General features: G+C 46.4%; 1 protein-coding gene across 3 annotated transcripts in view; it reads left to right on the forward strand.

Moving 5' to 3' along the window:
* Positions 1-17625, forward strand: part of MTUS2 (microtubule associated scaffold protein 2) — a 478717-nt gene that overhangs the window by 173086 nt on the left and 288006 nt on the right. For all 3 annotated transcript variants that reach the window (XM_047755832.1, XM_047755833.1, XM_047755831.1), the window contains one exon: positions 16414-16611. In XM_047755832.1, coding sequence (XP_047611788.1) covers positions 16414-16611 — 198 coding nt within the window. The remainder of the gene's footprint in view (positions 1-16413; positions 16612-17625) is intronic.

Consider the following 17625-nt stretch of genomic DNA (forward strand, 5'->3'; position numbering starts at 1 on the left):
CTTGATCCACTCCTCTGCCGATGGACATTTAGGTTGCTTCCATGTCTTGGCTATTGCAAATCAAGCTGCAGTGAACATTGGGATACATGTATATTTTCAAATTATGGTTTTCTCCAGATAGATGCCCAGGGATGGGATTACTGAATCATATAGTAGTTCTATTTTTAGCTTTTTGAAGTATTTTCCAGATTTTTGTAATGACGTATATTGCTTTTGTGGTGACGGTAATTTTTAGGTGGAGGGTCTACACTGCTGAACACAGGTGAGGAGGCTGTGTGGTCCTTATTCCGTCCCTGTGTTCTGAGTCGGACAGACCCAGGTTCTCATCCCAGAGTCTTGATTTGGTATTTACTCAATTCATGCCTCTCTCTGCTCAGTTTCTCCGTCTGTAAAATGGGAGTAATAGAACTTAAGGTGGTAGATTGTTGAGAGGAAGCTCTGAGTGTAGTGCCCAGCGTTCAGAGTGCAGTCAACAAACCCAAACACCTGCCCCAGGCCTCCAAGACCGGGTCTCTTCCTGCCGCCTCCCTGGAGCCTGTTTGCATCGCGGTCTTTCTTCTCGGACACATCACCCCAGGCAGCTCCATGCAGTTCCATCAGCATTTTCCCCCCCTTTCTTACCCCAGGGCCTTTGTACTCACCGTGCCTTCTAGAACATGCTTTTTCCAGCACACTCCAGGACCGGCCCTGTCCCCTCCTGCGGTTTTTAACATGAGTCCGATTGCCCCAGAGAGAAAGACAGCTCTATTCACCCCCTGCACAGCGACCCCTTCCCAGAGACTTTCTGACACAGTTTCCTGTTTATCTCCTTCACCGTCTTTCATAGTGGTCTATAATTAATCTTCTTTTGCTTCTATATGTTTATTCTCTCTCACCCCACTGCGATGTATAGTCTGTAAGAGCGGAGGGATTCAGATCCTCAGTACCTATTGACTAAATGGCAATAGCAGCAGCAGTGGTGGTAGGTGCTGGATTTTCTGGTTTTTTTGTTTTCATTGTTAGGGAATGTTGATAAGGTCTTGAGATGATTTGGAGCAGAAGTGGGGGAATTAAGGCCAGGTAGTAAATATTTTAAGCCTTGTGGGCCAACCAGTCTCTGTGATAACTACTCAGCTCTGCCATCGTAATGCAGGCGCACCCCCGGCCACTATGTGAGTGAAGGAGCAGGCTGAGTTCCAGTAAAACTCTTTTTACAGAAACAAACAGCCTGAGGCCTGTGGTTTGCTGACCAAGTGCTGTTTTAGAGAATCACCACTCTCGAGGTGTTCACATCCATTCCTTTATCCAATATATTATTCGTTCATCTCTTCAACAAAGGTTTTCTGGGGACCTGGGATGAGCCAAGTGCTGGTCTGTGTGTGGGATGCACAGATTAAATACATAGCCCATAACTTGGCGGCGATACAGAGAGAAAAATCAGTAATTACGATAAGAAGGGAGCCGCACTTGATAGACATGTGCAGAATGCTTGTCATGGCAGGGGTCGGGGCGGGGAGTGGCACCCAGCTCCGCTCCGGCGGATCAGGGCTCTGGAAAGATCTTCTACGTGAGGCGAGTTGAGCTGAATTTGGAACGATAAATGGGATTTGCCAGGCCGGGGAGGGGTAAAGGTAGAATGCACACTTGTCAGAGAGAGAGGTCATCACATCCTCTCTAGGGACCAGTTACTCAGTAGGGGCACTGGAGGATGCTCTGGAGGATGCGGGGTGGCGGTGGACAGTTAGTTACCGGACACGTGCGGAGTGGGAGGCTCCTCGGGGACATCCAGGTGGAAATTTCCAAAGGGCTGAAATCGGGACAGGAGAATGGCCTGAGCCCAAGGTCCTTATGGGAATCACAGCTCCTTAGATGTGTGCCTGGAGCCGTGAAGACGGGTGAGCGGCTCAGGGAGGGAGAGGGAGGGGAAGTGAGGGAACTTTGCATCCCCAGTTAGGGAGGACCTGAAGAAAGAAGCCACAAAGGCAGGACCTGTAGGGGTAGGGGGACGAGTCCGGGGAAGAGCGAGCCTTCAAGGTAGAAAGCGGTCAACACTGCCTCACAGGAGAAAGAACAAGTGAGATGCAAAGAGGCTGTTGGGATTGGCAATTAGGAAGCAGTTGGTGACCTCCTTTTGAATGAGCCATTTTAGTAGAATGCGGGGGCGGAAGTCACATATTCGTAGGTTGAGCAGTGAATGGAAAGTGAGGACGTGAAAGCAATGAGAATAGACTGCTGCTGCTAAAAAGGCGCTGGTGGAGGAGAGCGCCTGGGTGCTGGCTGGCGGGGAGGCAGGGCTGAGATGGCTTTTGTTTCTCAGAGTGTGTGGGAGAGATTGGAACTAGCTGGAGATGTGAGCGAGAAGGCGTGGCCTGTGGACAGAGGCTGAAGGGTGTCCTTGTGGGAACTGTTGGAACCAGATGCCCGGGAGGGTGGCAGATGTTGAGATCAAGATCCCACGTGGAGGGCGAGTAGCATTGGTTCTCCCGAGACAAACGAGAGGCCTAGAGGAAACGGAGTGGGCACGGGGCGTCGATTCCCATGCTAAGAATGAGAGCAGGTTATTGGCACCACCTGCGTGCCACGTGACTGTGTTTATCACGGTTCTGCTTCATTCCTGAGAACTGTATTATCTACCAAGAATGATTTGAATCAGAAGGGAAGACATGCCTATGCGACAAACTGATGCTGAAATTCCTTACCTGGTGAAAGACAGCGTGGTGTCACAGTGATTCCTTTGGTGTCTTAATGACACTGGGTGATGTTGGGGTGTGTCTTGGAGGCTGTGGAGGAACCGTTCAGTCTGTTCCATTGTTCGTTTTACTATATTTCTCAGTGTTACCCATTTCTACCTACTGTAGAAGTGGACATTGACAATGACTGTATTTTTCTTGCGCATTCAGCCAACAAAGCCATCCCATCTTTGGCTTACTTTCATTGCAACTGAGCACGCGTTATCATGCCCCACAGAAACTTATTTTATTTTTAATTTCCCCCCCCCCCATTATAGCTGGTTTACCGTGTCCTGTCAATTTTCTACAGTGCAGCAGAGACCCAGTGGCACATACATATATGCATTCGTTTTCTCGCACTATCTTGCTCCACCGTAAGTGACTAGATATAGTTCCCAGTGCTGCACAGCAGGATCTCATTGCTTATCCATTCCCAGGGCAATCGTTTGCATCTCTTAACCCCAGATTCCCAGTCCATCCCACTCCCTCCCCCAGAAATTTCTTTTAAAAAGTAAGTTGCCTTCGCCCAGACCCAGAGAGTCAGCTTCAGTGGCTCTGGGGTAGATCACAGGTCTAACAACGGTTCTTTTATTTATTTGGACAAACACTGTTCATATATTTAATACATATTGAGCCCCTAGTATGTGCCCATTTGTTTTAGGCGCTGAGGATACAACGGTGAACAGCATGGGAGAGATGCCACAGGCAGTTACGATGCGGTGGGTTGAGTGTGGGATGGCACTGTCTTCTGGGCTCAGGAGGGGGATCTAACCTCAGCGTGAGGCCCAGAAAAGTTTCTCGGGTATAGTGTGGCATGAAGGGAGCAAAGGATTTGAGGTGTGGGGTGAGGGATCCGAAGGTGGTAGGAGTGGAAGAGAGGGTCCTGCAGGCAGAAGGAGTGGCACATGGAAGAGTGGTGTGCCGTGAACAGAGAGGGTCAGCGAAGGATGGGAAAAATGACAGCGGGTCATGATGAGATGGCAAGCTGTTTTCAAGAATGGCCTTTTCTCCATTAAAGAGCAAGATGGCACCATGAAAGAGTATTAAGCAAGGGACTGACAGGATCATACCTCATTAAAAAATAGCAGTTAGACTGAAGTGTGGAGCATTGAGGGACAGGAATGAGGTGGGGTGACCCGGACGGAGACAGGGACCCTTAGGAGGCTGATGCAGGGCACTGTAAATAACAGTGGGGGGTGGAGAGAGGGGTGGAGGGAAGTGGATGGGTTTTAGGAGGTGGATTTGACTAACCCCCGGCTGTATGAGTCAGGCTCACGTCAGGATAGATTGGAAGGGAAAGCCATCACGAATAAAAAGCAAGGAAGAGTAATGGCAACCCCAATTCAGCTCTACTGATTCTAGTGGGACTCGGCTGGAGGGTGTGGACCTTGTGATTCGCTGCTCCATCTCCTTGGTTTTTGGGGTGTTTTTGGTTTTGTTTTTGTTTGTTTGTTTGGCTGAACCTGTGGCATGCAGAAGTTCCTGGGCTAGAGATGGAACCTGCACCACAGCTGTAGCCAGAGCCACAGCAGTGACAACACTGCATCCTTAACCCGCTGAGCCGTGGAGGAACTCCGTCCATTTCCTTGCTATTTAAAATGATGGTACGGATGGGGACGAACCTCTAGATTCTCTTGTTCTGCTCTCCTCACCTTGGTTGATACGGAATCTCAGGATTCTGTCTGCTTCCTCCTTGTCTGTGAGCGTCCAGCACAAAGCTTGTCTTCCTGGATTGTCTATAGTGTGGAAGGGGCTGTATCCTTATCTTTATACATTCTTGTCCTTCCTTAATCCAGAGCCACTTGGACACATGACCTCAAAGCAGAGGTTCAGGAGTTGGAGAGCATTGAGCGGATTGGGTAGGTGACATCTCCAACCGGAGTGTGGGATGGAATTGCACAGGAGGTATTTACAGACCCCCTGCGTCCTGGGCTTTCTGTTTCAAGATGCCTTTTTTGGTTCTCCCGGGCTCCCTCTGAGAATTTCCCTCCTGCGGCTTCTCTTTGACTTCTCAGCTCGATGTTGTTCTTCTGGAACTTCCCTTCAGCTCCCTCCTGGGAAGGACCCCCGTGTTCCCCTTCCTCGGTTTCCTAGTTTGTTTTGCTGGAGCACATCTTTGGGAATTTCCCAAGACAGAGTTCGAAGAAAGCAAACTTGCAGGGTTTTTGCATTTCTGAAACTTTCTGCAGTCTGCATTCACAAGATTAAATATCATTTTCTAAGTCGAAAGTGATTCTCTTTCAAAACATGCTGACTTCCCGCGTTGCTCGAGAGAAATCTGATGCCAGGAGTTCCCGTTGTGTCTCAGTGATAACCAACCCCATGAGTATCCATGAGGACGTGCGTTCGATCCCTGGCCTCGCTCAGTGGGTTAAGGATCCGGCGTTGCCGTGAGCTGTGGTGTAGGTCGCAGACGCGGCTTGGATCTCGTGTTGCTGTGGCTATGATGTAGGCTGGCAGCAACAGCTCTGATTAGACCCCTAGCCTGGAAACCTCCAAGTGCTGCAGATGCACCCCTAAAAAGCAAAAAAAAAAAAAAAAAAAAAAAAAGGGAAAAAGAAACCTGATACCAGTCTGAGAAAATAAGTTTGTTTTTTTTTTTTTTTGATGGGAGACCTGCTTTTGTTTCGCTCTGGATGCTTTAGAATCTTCTCTTATCCTTGGTGCTTAAAAATTTCCAGGTGTGTGTGTGTGTGTGTGTATTCATTTTGTGTCAGAGAGACAGACAGACAGAGAAAGACAGACAGAGACGAACATGGGTGGCAGACAGAGAGAGAGGAAATCGGAGTGGGTGAACTGACAGGTCTCGCTGAGCTCCCGTTAAGCTCTCGGTCTGAAGGCCCGTCTCCCTTAGCTTTGGGCCGTCATGTAATCATGCTTGTTCATTCCTACTTTTCTCTTTTCTCGTTCTTCCTGGAACTTGGTTTTGGACTTCCCCGGATGATCACCTGTGTCTAGCTTTTCTCACCTGTTTTCTCTCTCCTCAGGCTTTCCTTCTTCATCTTAGTCGTGCTGGGCTTTGCATTGTTTTGGTATTTTTTGCATTTCCAAGCATGCTTTCTTGGTTTCTGATTGTGTCTTTTCCTAGCAGATGGCTCTTCCTTTTACTGTTGCAATAGCTTCCCAAATTTCTCTCCAGATACTAAGTAGATTTTTTTTAAAAAGATATCTTGTGTTTCCCGAATTCTCTCTGTATTCTCAGGGGGTGTGTTTTCTCTTTGTTTTCTCAATTTTTTGTTGTTTGCATTATGGTGGAGGCTTTTCTCAAATTCTTTACGATCATTCACTCTTTACTGAGTTGGATGAACTCGAAGTCCATTTGCTCAAACTCTTTAGGAGTCCGTTTCCCCTCACCCCGGCGCCTGGCATGGGCTGGGGCGGTGGGCGCCGATTCCCCGGGTGCTGGACACCGCGGGGCCGGATGAGGGAGATGGTAGGTGGGGGTTACAGCGTCTCCTTCATCATCTCAGCCTCTTCCTCCTCCCTCCTGGGATCCGGGCGCTGCTCCGTGGCCGCCGGGCTGGGAGGTCAGCAGTTGCTTCCTCTGCTGCAGTGTTTCTTTACCCGCTGCAGGCTGCGCCTCTCCTCTGTGCGCCAGTCAGGGGCCTCCGCCTCGGCTCCAGAAACTATTGAAATATTTGGCTCAGTAAGTACCTGTCTCTTTTCTCTCTTGCTCTAGGTTTAAATATGTAAAGTGCTTAGAAGGGAGAAGTCAATCTTTTTAGCCGTGATGATTCACTGTACCTCTTAAAATTGTACTCTCAGTTTAAGGCCTCTTGGGCAAGAAAGGGACAAAATGCCTGCATTCTGTGCACCACCTTGAGCTGACAGTCTGCTATGCTCCTTAAACCCAGCACCTCTCAGGGTGCTGCTCAGCCTCGTAAAATGATTCTGTTCCGTCACTGTGGTGAGAGCATGCCGAGAACTGGGCTTCCGAGTGCCCTCCACGGAAAAGACATGCTGTGTCATCATCGTTTTCTGAGTTCTTTATTCCTTAGCAAAGAGAGCAAGGGCTTCGATTCTTTCCCCCTCTATTTTGCAATGCTAAAGCCAGCTCTCAGAAAACAGATGATTCAAGTGCATTTGCTCGTATAAATATTGTTCCTTTCGATGAGCTTTGAGCCTCTGCTGATTTTCCCGAGAACCGCTAATATAAATAGGATCCAAGGGCTTTCTCCTTCCACACGTCGACCCACAGCAGTTTAGAAGCCTCCGTAGCTCTAAAAATCAGTGAAAAATAATTGGCTCCCTCTTCCGATTCTGTAAGCGGTGCCAGTCCAAGCTCACCTGCGTTTGACATCTCTTTTTTCAACAGCTTCTATTTAGAAGCAGATCTGTCCAGCAGAGGTGTGACCTTTGTAGTGTTTATGTTACTTGTCCCTTCTGCTAATTTCCTTCTGTTTGTGGCACTCTTTCCTGCCTGCTCCCAACCCTACCCTGTCCAACTCCCTTCTCGTACCCAAAGGCTCTGATTGATTTATACGCAGACCAATTATGAATAGAGAGGTCAGCTCTCCCTGGTGGCTGTTTTATTCTATTACAGTAGGAAAAGAAGTATGTTGCTGGATATGTGTGAGTCTCTGGATTAAATACAGTCACTTTAGGTGATATAATAAGATGTAGGCAAAAACGCCAACACAGATACTCAGACCCTGGTTATACTAGGATCGTGCAAAAATGCTTAGTCTCATTGTTTTAGGTTGTTATAAGCAAAACTCAAGATTTGCACCTCAGTTGAAGACACACTGCATAAATGGGTTTGTTTAGTTTTGCAGATTATTTATTGCTCATTTAACACGGGGTTCTGTTTTCACCTCCAAACGCATTAACCAAACCAAACCAGAACCACTTTCACTAGTTCCCGTTCTGGCCTGGATATTGTATGCTGCCCGGGAGCCGGCAATCTCAGTTAAATTCGTCTTTGATCAGCATTTGTCGATTATGGGCAGACACACCTGTAATGAGGGCAGCAAAAGCACAGGGTCTAAGGCACCTCCGTCTGATGGAAGCTCCCCTGTTGGGCACCATGCGCCTCTCTCTGTGGTGGCTTTGCTGCTCACAGGGAGTGAGCCCACTGGCTGGCCAGCTCCCCTGCAGGAGAGCCTTCCTTCCACAGGGCTCTTCTGCCCACTGTTTGCTTATATTCTTCTTGAAGTGGGAAGGGTTTTCCTGAGTCCCTGCACATCGCTGTATTTCCAGGTACACGTGATCTCAGTGGGGCGTGGCTTAACCACAGCGGTTCCCTCTAGCACGGACCTGCTGCAGCCCCGCTGTCCGCACAGCATCCGTCCCCACCCTCCTTCCGTAACAGTCTTTATTGGCTCCGCATCATCGGGAAAGAGGGCAAGGACGTCATGGCAGTGAGGTCTGCCCCTGCACGCCCAGACCCGGCTCGCCTGCCTTCCCTGACACGCCCTCTGATCCCCACCTGCTGCCGTGTGTCCTTCGTGACCCAGCTCCAGGTCGCCTCTTCCGAGAGCCCACTCCCTGGTGGGCCAGGCTGAGCTCCCCCCGCTCTGGGCACCTGCCTGTCCCGAGTGTGCAGTGGCTGCTGCTATTAGCAGGGCCCAGGTCTCACTGATTTTTATTTTGCCAGAGCTGGGGTGACAGCCGGTGTCTGTTCAGTTGCCGTTTCCTGAACGTGCCTGAACCAGGTAGAGCTGGAGGGCCTGCAGTTCTTTCTTCTCTACTCCTCCCACTTCTTCCTTTTTACTCTCTTCGAGGCGGTTTTCATTCTCCGACCCTTGGCGCTGGTCTCCGTGGCTGTGCCAATTGCTGACCCGACAAATGCCTCTATTTAGTCATCTGTCTTTGGGGTCAGGAAGGGCTGATCTCCTCATCCATCTTCTGCCTTATGTTCTGTATCTTCCCTCTTGCCCCTTTATTTTCCTTTCCGGGAGCTAGTTAACTAGCTAGTCAGCTCTAAAGCTGTCTATCTCGGTCTCTCTTACATAACAGCTTTATTGAGATATAATTCTTATACCAAACAGGTCATCCATGGAAAGCATAAATCCAGGGGTTTTAAGCCTGCTCAAAGAGTTGTGGACCCATGGTCACAGTCAAGTTTTGAACATTGTCCTGACTCCAAAAAGAAAGAACCCCTGTCCCCATTATCAGGCCCTTCTCATTTCCCCCAAACTGCAGCCCCTGGCAATAGCAAATCTGCTTTCCATCTCTATAGCTTTGCCTTTCCTGGCTATTTCATATCATGGAGTCATATTAACCTTTGGTGTCTGGCTTCTTTTACTTGCCTTAATGTTTTCGGGGTTCATCCACACTGGCGCAGGTGTCGGTACTGCAGCCCTGTGTTAGTCTGCTTGGGCTGTCCCTATAGAACACTGCAGACTGGAGGGCGGCCTAAACAATGGAAGTTATCTTCTCACTGTTTCAGAAGCTGGATGTCTAAGTTCAAGGTGCCAACAAGGTTGGCTTCTGGTGGAATTTCTCTCTTTGGTTTGCAGGTGGCCACCTTCTCACTGTGTCCTCACATGGACATTTTTCTGGCAGGAATACACACACACACACACACACACACACACACACACACAAATCTGGTGTCTCTTCCTCGTCTCATAAGGATGCTAGCCTTCTCAGATTGGAGCCCCACTCTTATGACTTCATTTAACCTTAATTACCTTCTTAAAGATCTATCGCTAAATAGTCATATTGGGAGTTAGAGCTTCACTTTCAACATTTTGGAGGAACACAGTTCAGTCCATAGCAATTCTTTTTTATTGCTGAATAATATTCCATTGTATGGCTACATCACAGTTTATTTATAAATGCATCAGTTGATGGAATTCAGGTTGTTTTAACCACTTTTTGGCTATTATTAATAATGCTACTGTTGAACATTTGTATACAAGTTTAGGGGTAGATATATATTTTTTTCTTGTGTATATACCCAAGAATAGGATTGCTAGGTCATATGGTAGATAACTCTGTATTTAACCTTTTGAGAAGCTGCCAGACTCTTTTCGAAAGGAGTTGCACCATTTTACATACCCACCATCAGTGTTTGAGATTTCTAATTTCCTCACAACCTCTCCAACACTTAAGATTACTTTTAAATTATAACCATCCTCTGGATGTAAAATGTTATCTCATTCTTTTTGATCTACATTTCCCTAATGACTAATGATGTTGACATAAGCTCATAGACTTGTTGAAACATTCACATGTTTCTTGGCCATTTGTGTGTCTTCTTTGGAGAATTGTCTCTTCCTTCTTTGCCTGTTTTTAAATCGGGTTGTCTTTTTATTGTTGAGTTGCAACAATTCTTTATACATTTTCAATATGAGTCCCTTAGGATTTGCAATTATCCTTCCCATTCTATGGCTGTTCTTTTCACTTTCTTGATTGAGTCCTTTGAAATAGTTAAGTTTTTAATTTTGATAATGTCAAATTTTTCTATTTTTTCTTCTCTGTATGCTTTTGCTGTCCTATCTAAGAAGTCTTTTCCCGGTTCCAGTTCATGAAGGTGCATGCCCGTGTTTTCTTCTGAGAGCGTTCAAGTTTTAGGTCTTAAATTTTGATCTCTTATCCATTTGGGTTTTGCATATGGTGTGAGGTAGGGGTACAACTACATTCCTTTGTATGTGGATTTTGGATTGTTGCAGTGCTAGAGCTTCTCTTCTAAATATTAATGGTTTGGTTTCACTGCGATGTTGAAATCATCTTCAGTCATTAGAGAATTTGCCCACTCTCTGGTTGGCAGCTCATTCCATATTATTACTCTAGATACGTCTCTCATTTTCACCACTCTTCACATTCAGGGACTTTCCCACCTGTATCCAGATACACAACTGTTAAGTTAGTGTTGATGTTGCTAAGCCTGGGAGCTATAAATGTAGGGTAATCAGCCATCCTAGTTTGTTTGGTGCTAGGGATTCCCCAAGATAAGAGATTTTTAGAGCTAAAATTGGGGCACTCCCTATGTAAAGCCAAGGCATCACTGTTCTGGTGGGGAGACGGGCCCATTGAATTGAGCCTTGACCTCAACTCCAGGAAGTCACATGTTAGTGGAGCGGCAATAGTCATCTGAAAGCTGGAGGCTGGAGGGTCCATTTCCAAAGTGGCTAACTCTCATAACCAACAAGCTGGTTTGGCAGGAGGCCTCAGTTTGCTCCTCGAGGTTCTCTACAAAGACTCCTGAGTATTGCAGAGGCTCCTGAGTATAGTGGCTGGCTCCCGCCAAAGTGAGCGATCCAGGAGATCAAGGAGGAAGCTGAAATGTCTTTTAAAACATAGCCTAAAAGTTTCATACCTTCAGTATCCTACTAGTCGCACGAGTCAGCACCAACTCATTGTGGAAGGGAATCAAGTCCAGGGGTGATTGATGCTGCCGAGGTAGAGCTGAGTACAGCTCCTTGAGTACAGTTCCTCTTCAACCAAACACCTGTGATCTAAAGAGAGAAATTTTCCCCTCCACCGTCTACCCAATAGAGAGTGGTGGGACAGTCAAAGGATAACTTCAATAGAGTCTCTTAAGAAGGAAGCTAATGGGAGGGACGCAATGACAGGAGTCAAGCAATTCTGAAATGCAGCAGGGCACTTATTGCTGGTTCCTTGATTTGGACTAATTTATACTACATTTTGGGAATAATTTTTCTTAGCTCTTGGCTCTATTCTCTGGGCTCTTGGTTCTGTCCTCTTGATCTTCCTTTTCAATAAAAGGTTTGCATATTAGAGGTTTTCTCAACCTACTTCTTGCATGCAGAAGTTTAAATATCTAAATACCTTCTTTGACTTAGTTTTATCTCTGGTTCTTTCAGTCTAAGCTGGCACTATTTCTGTTAATATAGCTCTCTTAAAAATTATCTCCTATGAATATATTTTTTATTATATAATACTTTTTATTTTTTTCCCTTATACCTGGTTTACACTGTTCTGTCAGTTTTCTACAGCATGGTGACCCAGTTACGCATACATGTATACATTCTCTTTTTTCCCATTATCAGGCTCCATCATAAGTGACTAGACAGAGTTTGCAGTGCTACACAGCAGGATTTCATTGCTAATCCATTCCAAAGGCAATAGTCTGCATGCATTAACCCCAAGCACCCCACCCATCCCACTCCCTCTCCCTCCCCCTTAGCAACCACAAGTCTTTTCTCCAAGTCCATGCTTTTCTTTTCTATGGAAAGGTTCATTTGTGCCTTATGTTAGATACCAGATATGTGATATCATACGGTATTTGTCTTTCTCTTTCTGACTTACCTCACTCAGGATGAGAGTCTCTAGTTCCATCCACGTTGCTGCAAATGCCATTCTTTTGTTCTTTTTTATGGCTGAGTAGTATTCCATTGTGTGTGTGTGTGTGTGTGTGTGTGTGTGTATGTGGTATATATATATATATATACCACATCTTCCTAATCCAATCATCTGCCATGGACATTTAGGTTGTTTCCATGTCTTGGGTATTGTGAATAGAACTGCAATGAACATGTAGGTGTATGTGTCTTTTTCAAGGAAAGTTTTGTCTGGATACATGCCCACGAGTGGGGACTGCTGGGTCATGTGGTGGTTCTATGTATAGTTTTATAAGGTACCTCCACACTGTTCTCCATAGTGGCTGTACCAGTTTACATTCCCCCCAACAGTGCAGGAGGGTTCCCTTTTCTCCATACCCCCTCCAGCATTTGTTGTTTGTGGCCTTATTAATGATGGCCATTCTGACTGGGGTGAGGTGGTATCTCGTGGTAGTTTTGATTTGCATTTCTCTAACAATCAGGGATGTTGAGCATTTTTTCATGTGCTTGGTGACCATCTGTGTGTCTTCCTTGGAGAACTGTCTATTCAGGTCTTTTGCCCATTTTTCAATTGGGCCGTTGGCTTTTTAGCCGTGGAGTTGTGTAAGCTGTTTGCATATTTTAGAGATGAAGCCCTTGTCCATTGCATCGTTTGCAAGTATTTTCTCCCATTCTGTAAGTTGTCTTCTTGTTTTCTTTTTGGTTTCCTTTGCTGTGCAAAAGCTTATCAGTTTGATGAGGTCCCGTTGGCTTATTGTTGCTTTTATTTCTGTTGCTTTGGGAGCCTGACCTGAGAAAACATTTGCAAGGTTGATGTCAGAGAATGTTTTGCCTGTGTTCTCTTCCAGGAGTTTGATGGTGTCTTGTCTTACGTTTAAGTCTTTCAGCCATTGTGAGTTTATTTTTGTGCATGGTGTGAGGGGGTGTTCCAGTTTCATTGATTCGCATGCAGCTGTCCAGGTTTCCCAGCAATTCTTGCTGAAAAGACTGTCTTTTTCCCATTGGATGTTCTTGCCTCCTTTGTCCAAGATTACTTGACCGTAGGTGCGTGGGTTTCTTTCTGGGTTCTCTGTTCTCTTCCATTGGTCTGTCTGTCTGTCTGTTTTGGTACCAGTCCCACACTGTCTTGATGACTGTGGCTTTGTAATATTGCCTGGAGTCTGGGAGAGTGATGCCTCCTGTGCTTGGTTTTTGTTCCTCAGGATGGCTTTGGCAGTTCTGGGTCTTTTGTGGCTCCATATAAGTTTTTGGATTGTTTGTTCTAGTTCTGTGAAAAATGTCATGGGTAACTGGATAGGGATTGCATTGAGTCTGTAGATGGCTTTGGGTGGTACGGCCATTTTTACAATGTTAATTTTTCCAACCCAGGAGCATGGGACATCTTTCCATTTTTTGGATCATCTTTAATTTCCTTGATTAATGTTTTATAGTTCTCAGCATATAAGTCTTTTACCTCCTTGGTTGGGTGTATTCCCAGGTATTTGATTTTTGGGGGGTGCAATTTTAAAAGGTATTTTATTTTTGTATTCCTTTTCTAATATTTCATTGTTAGTATGCAGAAATGGGACTAATTTCTGAGTGTTAATCTTATATCCTGCTACTTCACTGAATTTGTTGATCAGTTCAAGTAGTTTTTGGGTTGAGTCCTTAGGGCTTTCTATATATAGTATCATGTCATCTGCATACAGTGACAGTTTTGCCTCAATCCTTTTAAATGTAATGATGCTTACTTTATAACCTCGTATTTATTTTATCCTGGAGAAGGTTCTAGGTACACTGAAGATGTTTCTATATTCTCCCGCTGTTGGATGGAGTGTTTTATAGATGTCTGTTAAGTCTGGTTGGTTCATAGTGTTTGAACCTTCTATTCTGCTTAATTGTTCCCATTACTGAAGGGGTGCTGAAGTCTCCAACTATTTTGAATTGTTTATTTCTCCTATCAATTCTGTATGCTTCTGCTTTATGTATTTTGGGATCCTGTTTTAGAAGTATATATGTTTATAACTGCTCTATCTGCCTGCGGGATTGACTCTTTATCCTGATAAAAACATCCCTCTGTATCTGTTTCTTGTTTTCAAATGTATCTTGTCTGATATGAATAAGGCCGTTCCAGCTTGCCGATGGTCGTTCTTTGCATGATATGTCTTATCCCGTCCTTCTGCTTTTAAACTGAGTCTCTAGTTGAATCTAAAATGTTTGTCCAGCAGACAGCATGTATTTCAATCTCGTTCTTCATGCAGCCTTACGGTCGGATTGTTCGATACGTTCACACTTACTATTGCTGTGAATACAGCTAGATGTACATGTGCCATTCTGCTGTTTATTTTCTGTCTGCTTCATGTCTTTTTTGTTTTTCTCCTCCTCATTACTGCTTTCTTTTGCACTGAATATTTTCTAGTGTAGCATTTTAATTCCTTTAGTGATTTTTTTCACTGCATCTTTTGAGTTTTCATCTTAATGATTGCTCCAGGGCTTACCATGTCGTCTTAAATTATGAGAGTCTGCCTAATACTAATACTACTTTCAGTGAGATACAGAACTATTGCTCCCACATAGCTCTCTTGGCTTTTTCCTTTTTACATCTATGTGTGTTACACACCCACTAATAAGTGTTTTTAGTTATCGTGTGGTGTAATTATGCCTTTTAAAGAAACAGAGAGCAATAATTTGAAGGCATTGACATGACAATTCGATTGCTGCCGCAAAAGGGCCGTTATTACTTGTTAAACGGTGATTATTTCTTCTCTGTCCTGGTTGAGCATTTTCCCCAGCACTAGGACACACCTGAGTTGGGAATATCTGCAGCCCCCGTTCCCTTTTCCCTCTTCCTTTGTAGCCACCGGATTCCTCCCCTTCCTGGTCCTGACCCAGAAGTCAGGAGGTCACAGTGGTACAGATGCCGCCTTCACCTGGCTGTGCAGCTGACCACGGCCTTCACTTCCTGGAGGGAAGGGGCCCCATGGGCCCAGCCTCTCTTGGTTCTCTGCATATTTCCAGTGTGTAGACTCTTCGTTGAGTTTTAGACCTTGAGTTTTTTAAACATGGCCCCTCTTTAACATTAATTTGCAGCCTGGTTGCTCTTCCGGTAGTTAGCAAAGAGTTGACTGACAGCAGCATCAGAGCCCCGCTGAATGGTTGGAGCATAAGCACCTGGGGAGACAGGGCTGCAGTCAGAGTCACGTGTTGTTGTTAAATGGCTTGACCCAGACAATAGGAGGATGCTTGGCCTTTTGGCCTGTTTTCTTTTTCTTTTTTTTTTTTTTTACCGTGCCTACAGCATGCAGAAGTTCTTAGGCCTGGGATTGAACCTGCGCCATGGCAGTGACAATGCTGGATCCTTTAACCACTAGGTCACTAGGGAACTCCAGCTCTTTTCCTTTTAAATGGCATATTAAAGAGAACTTTGTTTTGGGGTTTTTTTGTTTTGTTTTGTTTTTCTTTTTGGCTGTGCCCACAGCATGCGGAAGCTCCTGGGCCAGGAGTCAAACCTGTGCCGCAGCTCACGCCATAGCAGTGATAGCACCAGATCGTGAAGGCACTGTGCCACCAGGGAGGTCCCTTAAAAAGCATGTGCATGCTGATGTGCTGGTCCAGTCTGGTATTGGGGGACTTCCTTAGGGTTGAGATGATTGTCGCAATGGCTGTGACACAGTGGTGCTGGGATGATGGATTAAATCAAGCCTTCTTATTTCAAAATCAGCTGGCGTTGCACATATCTGGGAACTGATTTCGAGGTTTAGACTGACACAAAAACAGGTCATGGAGAAAAGAGAAATGAAACCTAGCATCCGTTTAAGCCAAGTTCACCAAGTTCTGTGTTACAAGCAGGAATAACACTAAACCTTACAGGCCAGTTGCATCAACCCTGTTCCTTCCATGGGAGGAAACTGGTTCTAAGCATTAGGTCAAGTGCCTGAGGTTCCACAGCTAATAATTGATGGAGACTAGATTTCAGCCTGGCCAGCTGCACCGTCTGGGCTTTTTCATCTCATTCCTACAACCCCAAAAGGTTAGCCAATGGTTCTGTGTGTGTGTTCCTATGACCTATCACGTGGAGTTCATAATTGCTGATGAGTGTTTGGCTACCAGGGTCTTCGCCCACCCTGTGTCAGAAGTAAGGTGTGTCTCAAGGTCACAATTCGAGGGTGACCTGCGACAGTACGTGTCCTCATTCCCTTCGGCTTTCTGAGCACTTCATACCTTTCTTCACGGCCGTCTAATAGGGTGAGGCGTCTGTTCTGGTCTCCTGTGCCTGCTGCCTCTCCTCCTCTTTGAAGCTCTGAAGCCCCCGGCCCGCACTCAGGGCCCTTTCTCACACAGACGTGTCTGTGAATGTGCTGAATTGGACCCTGCAAGAGTGGCTCTGGCCTGTTTATGCTGGAGCTGGATTAGTGTTCACGAACTGTGTATTCTCAATCTTGAGATCTTCTTTTCCTGGTTTGTGTTTGTTTTAGCCGATTTAAAGAAGGCATCCAGTTCAAATGCTGCAAAATCCAGCCTACCAAAATCTGGACTCCGTCCTCCTGGTTACTCGCGTCTCCCAGCAGCCAAGCTGGCGGCGTTTGGCTTCGTCCGGAGCTCCAGCGTGTCCTCGGTGTCCAGCACCCAGTCGGCGGACAGCACCCAGCCCGAGCCTGGCCGACTCTCCAACCGTAAGTGGGGCAGCTGGATGGGTGGGCGATGCCGCCTTTCTCCAGAAAGCACCTCTGGCTGGGGAGGCCAGACCAGCAGAAGGCGAAGCTGCACGTGGGTGCTGCAGAGTTGCATTTTCTTTGTGTGTAAATAAAGAATCTGGGTAGACTACCTTTATCTGCTGTTGTTGGGATTTTAAAAATAATCAACGGGGAGTTCCCGACGTGGCGCAGTGGTTGGCGAATCCGACTAGGAACCATGAGGTTGCAGGTTCGGTCCCTGCCCTTGCTCAGTGGGTTAATGACCCGGCGTTGCCGTGAGCTGTGGTGTGGGTTGCAGACGCGGCTTGGATCCCGCGTTGCTGTGGCTCTGGCGTAGGCCGGGGGCTGCAGCTCCGATTAGACCCCTAGCCTGGGAACCGCCATGTGCCGAGGGAGCGGCCCAGGAAATGGCAAACACACACACACACACACACACACACACACAAAATCAACGGAAGAAAAAAAAAAAGCCTGTTTGGCGCTCTCATTTTCTAAGTGATGGAGAGGTAATGCGCTGGAAAAAGACTTTTAAATTACTCTTAAATCTAGAAAACGGCTTGTCTAGGGACTGATTCCAGGAGCCTTTTTTCCCCCTGCGCATTCTAAGAAGCCAAGGTAAGATCCAAAAATGTTATTACCATGTTGTGCTGTCGTGAAACGGATGAGGCCTGAAACATGAGTGGAAATAACGATTTTAGTCACCTGTGACCACCCGCCGTACCTTCATGTGGGTGGAGCACGTGACCGGATGTGTAGCCCTTAACCGTGTTAAAGATGGGGACGCCCAGCTGAGCCTCTTCGGGGCTGTGCCCAGGATGGTCCCTCCCGGCTGGCTTGGTGTCCCTGCAGGCCTGCTTCCTGAGACCGATGTTGTAAACTGTGTTTTCAAATATGAATTCGCAGCCTCCGAGCAAGTCACAGCAGCCACTGTCCCTCCAGGAGGTCCCGACGAGGCTGGCCCATTCCACTGAGCCTCTGAGGACCAGACCCCAT

The sequence above is a fragment of the Phacochoerus africanus genome, chromosome 13 (genome assembly GCF_016906955.1).
Source record: "Phacochoerus africanus isolate WHEZ1 chromosome 13, ROS_Pafr_v1, whole genome shotgun sequence".
Taxonomy (NCBI): Eukaryota; Metazoa; Chordata; class Mammalia; order Artiodactyla; family Suidae; genus Phacochoerus; species Phacochoerus africanus.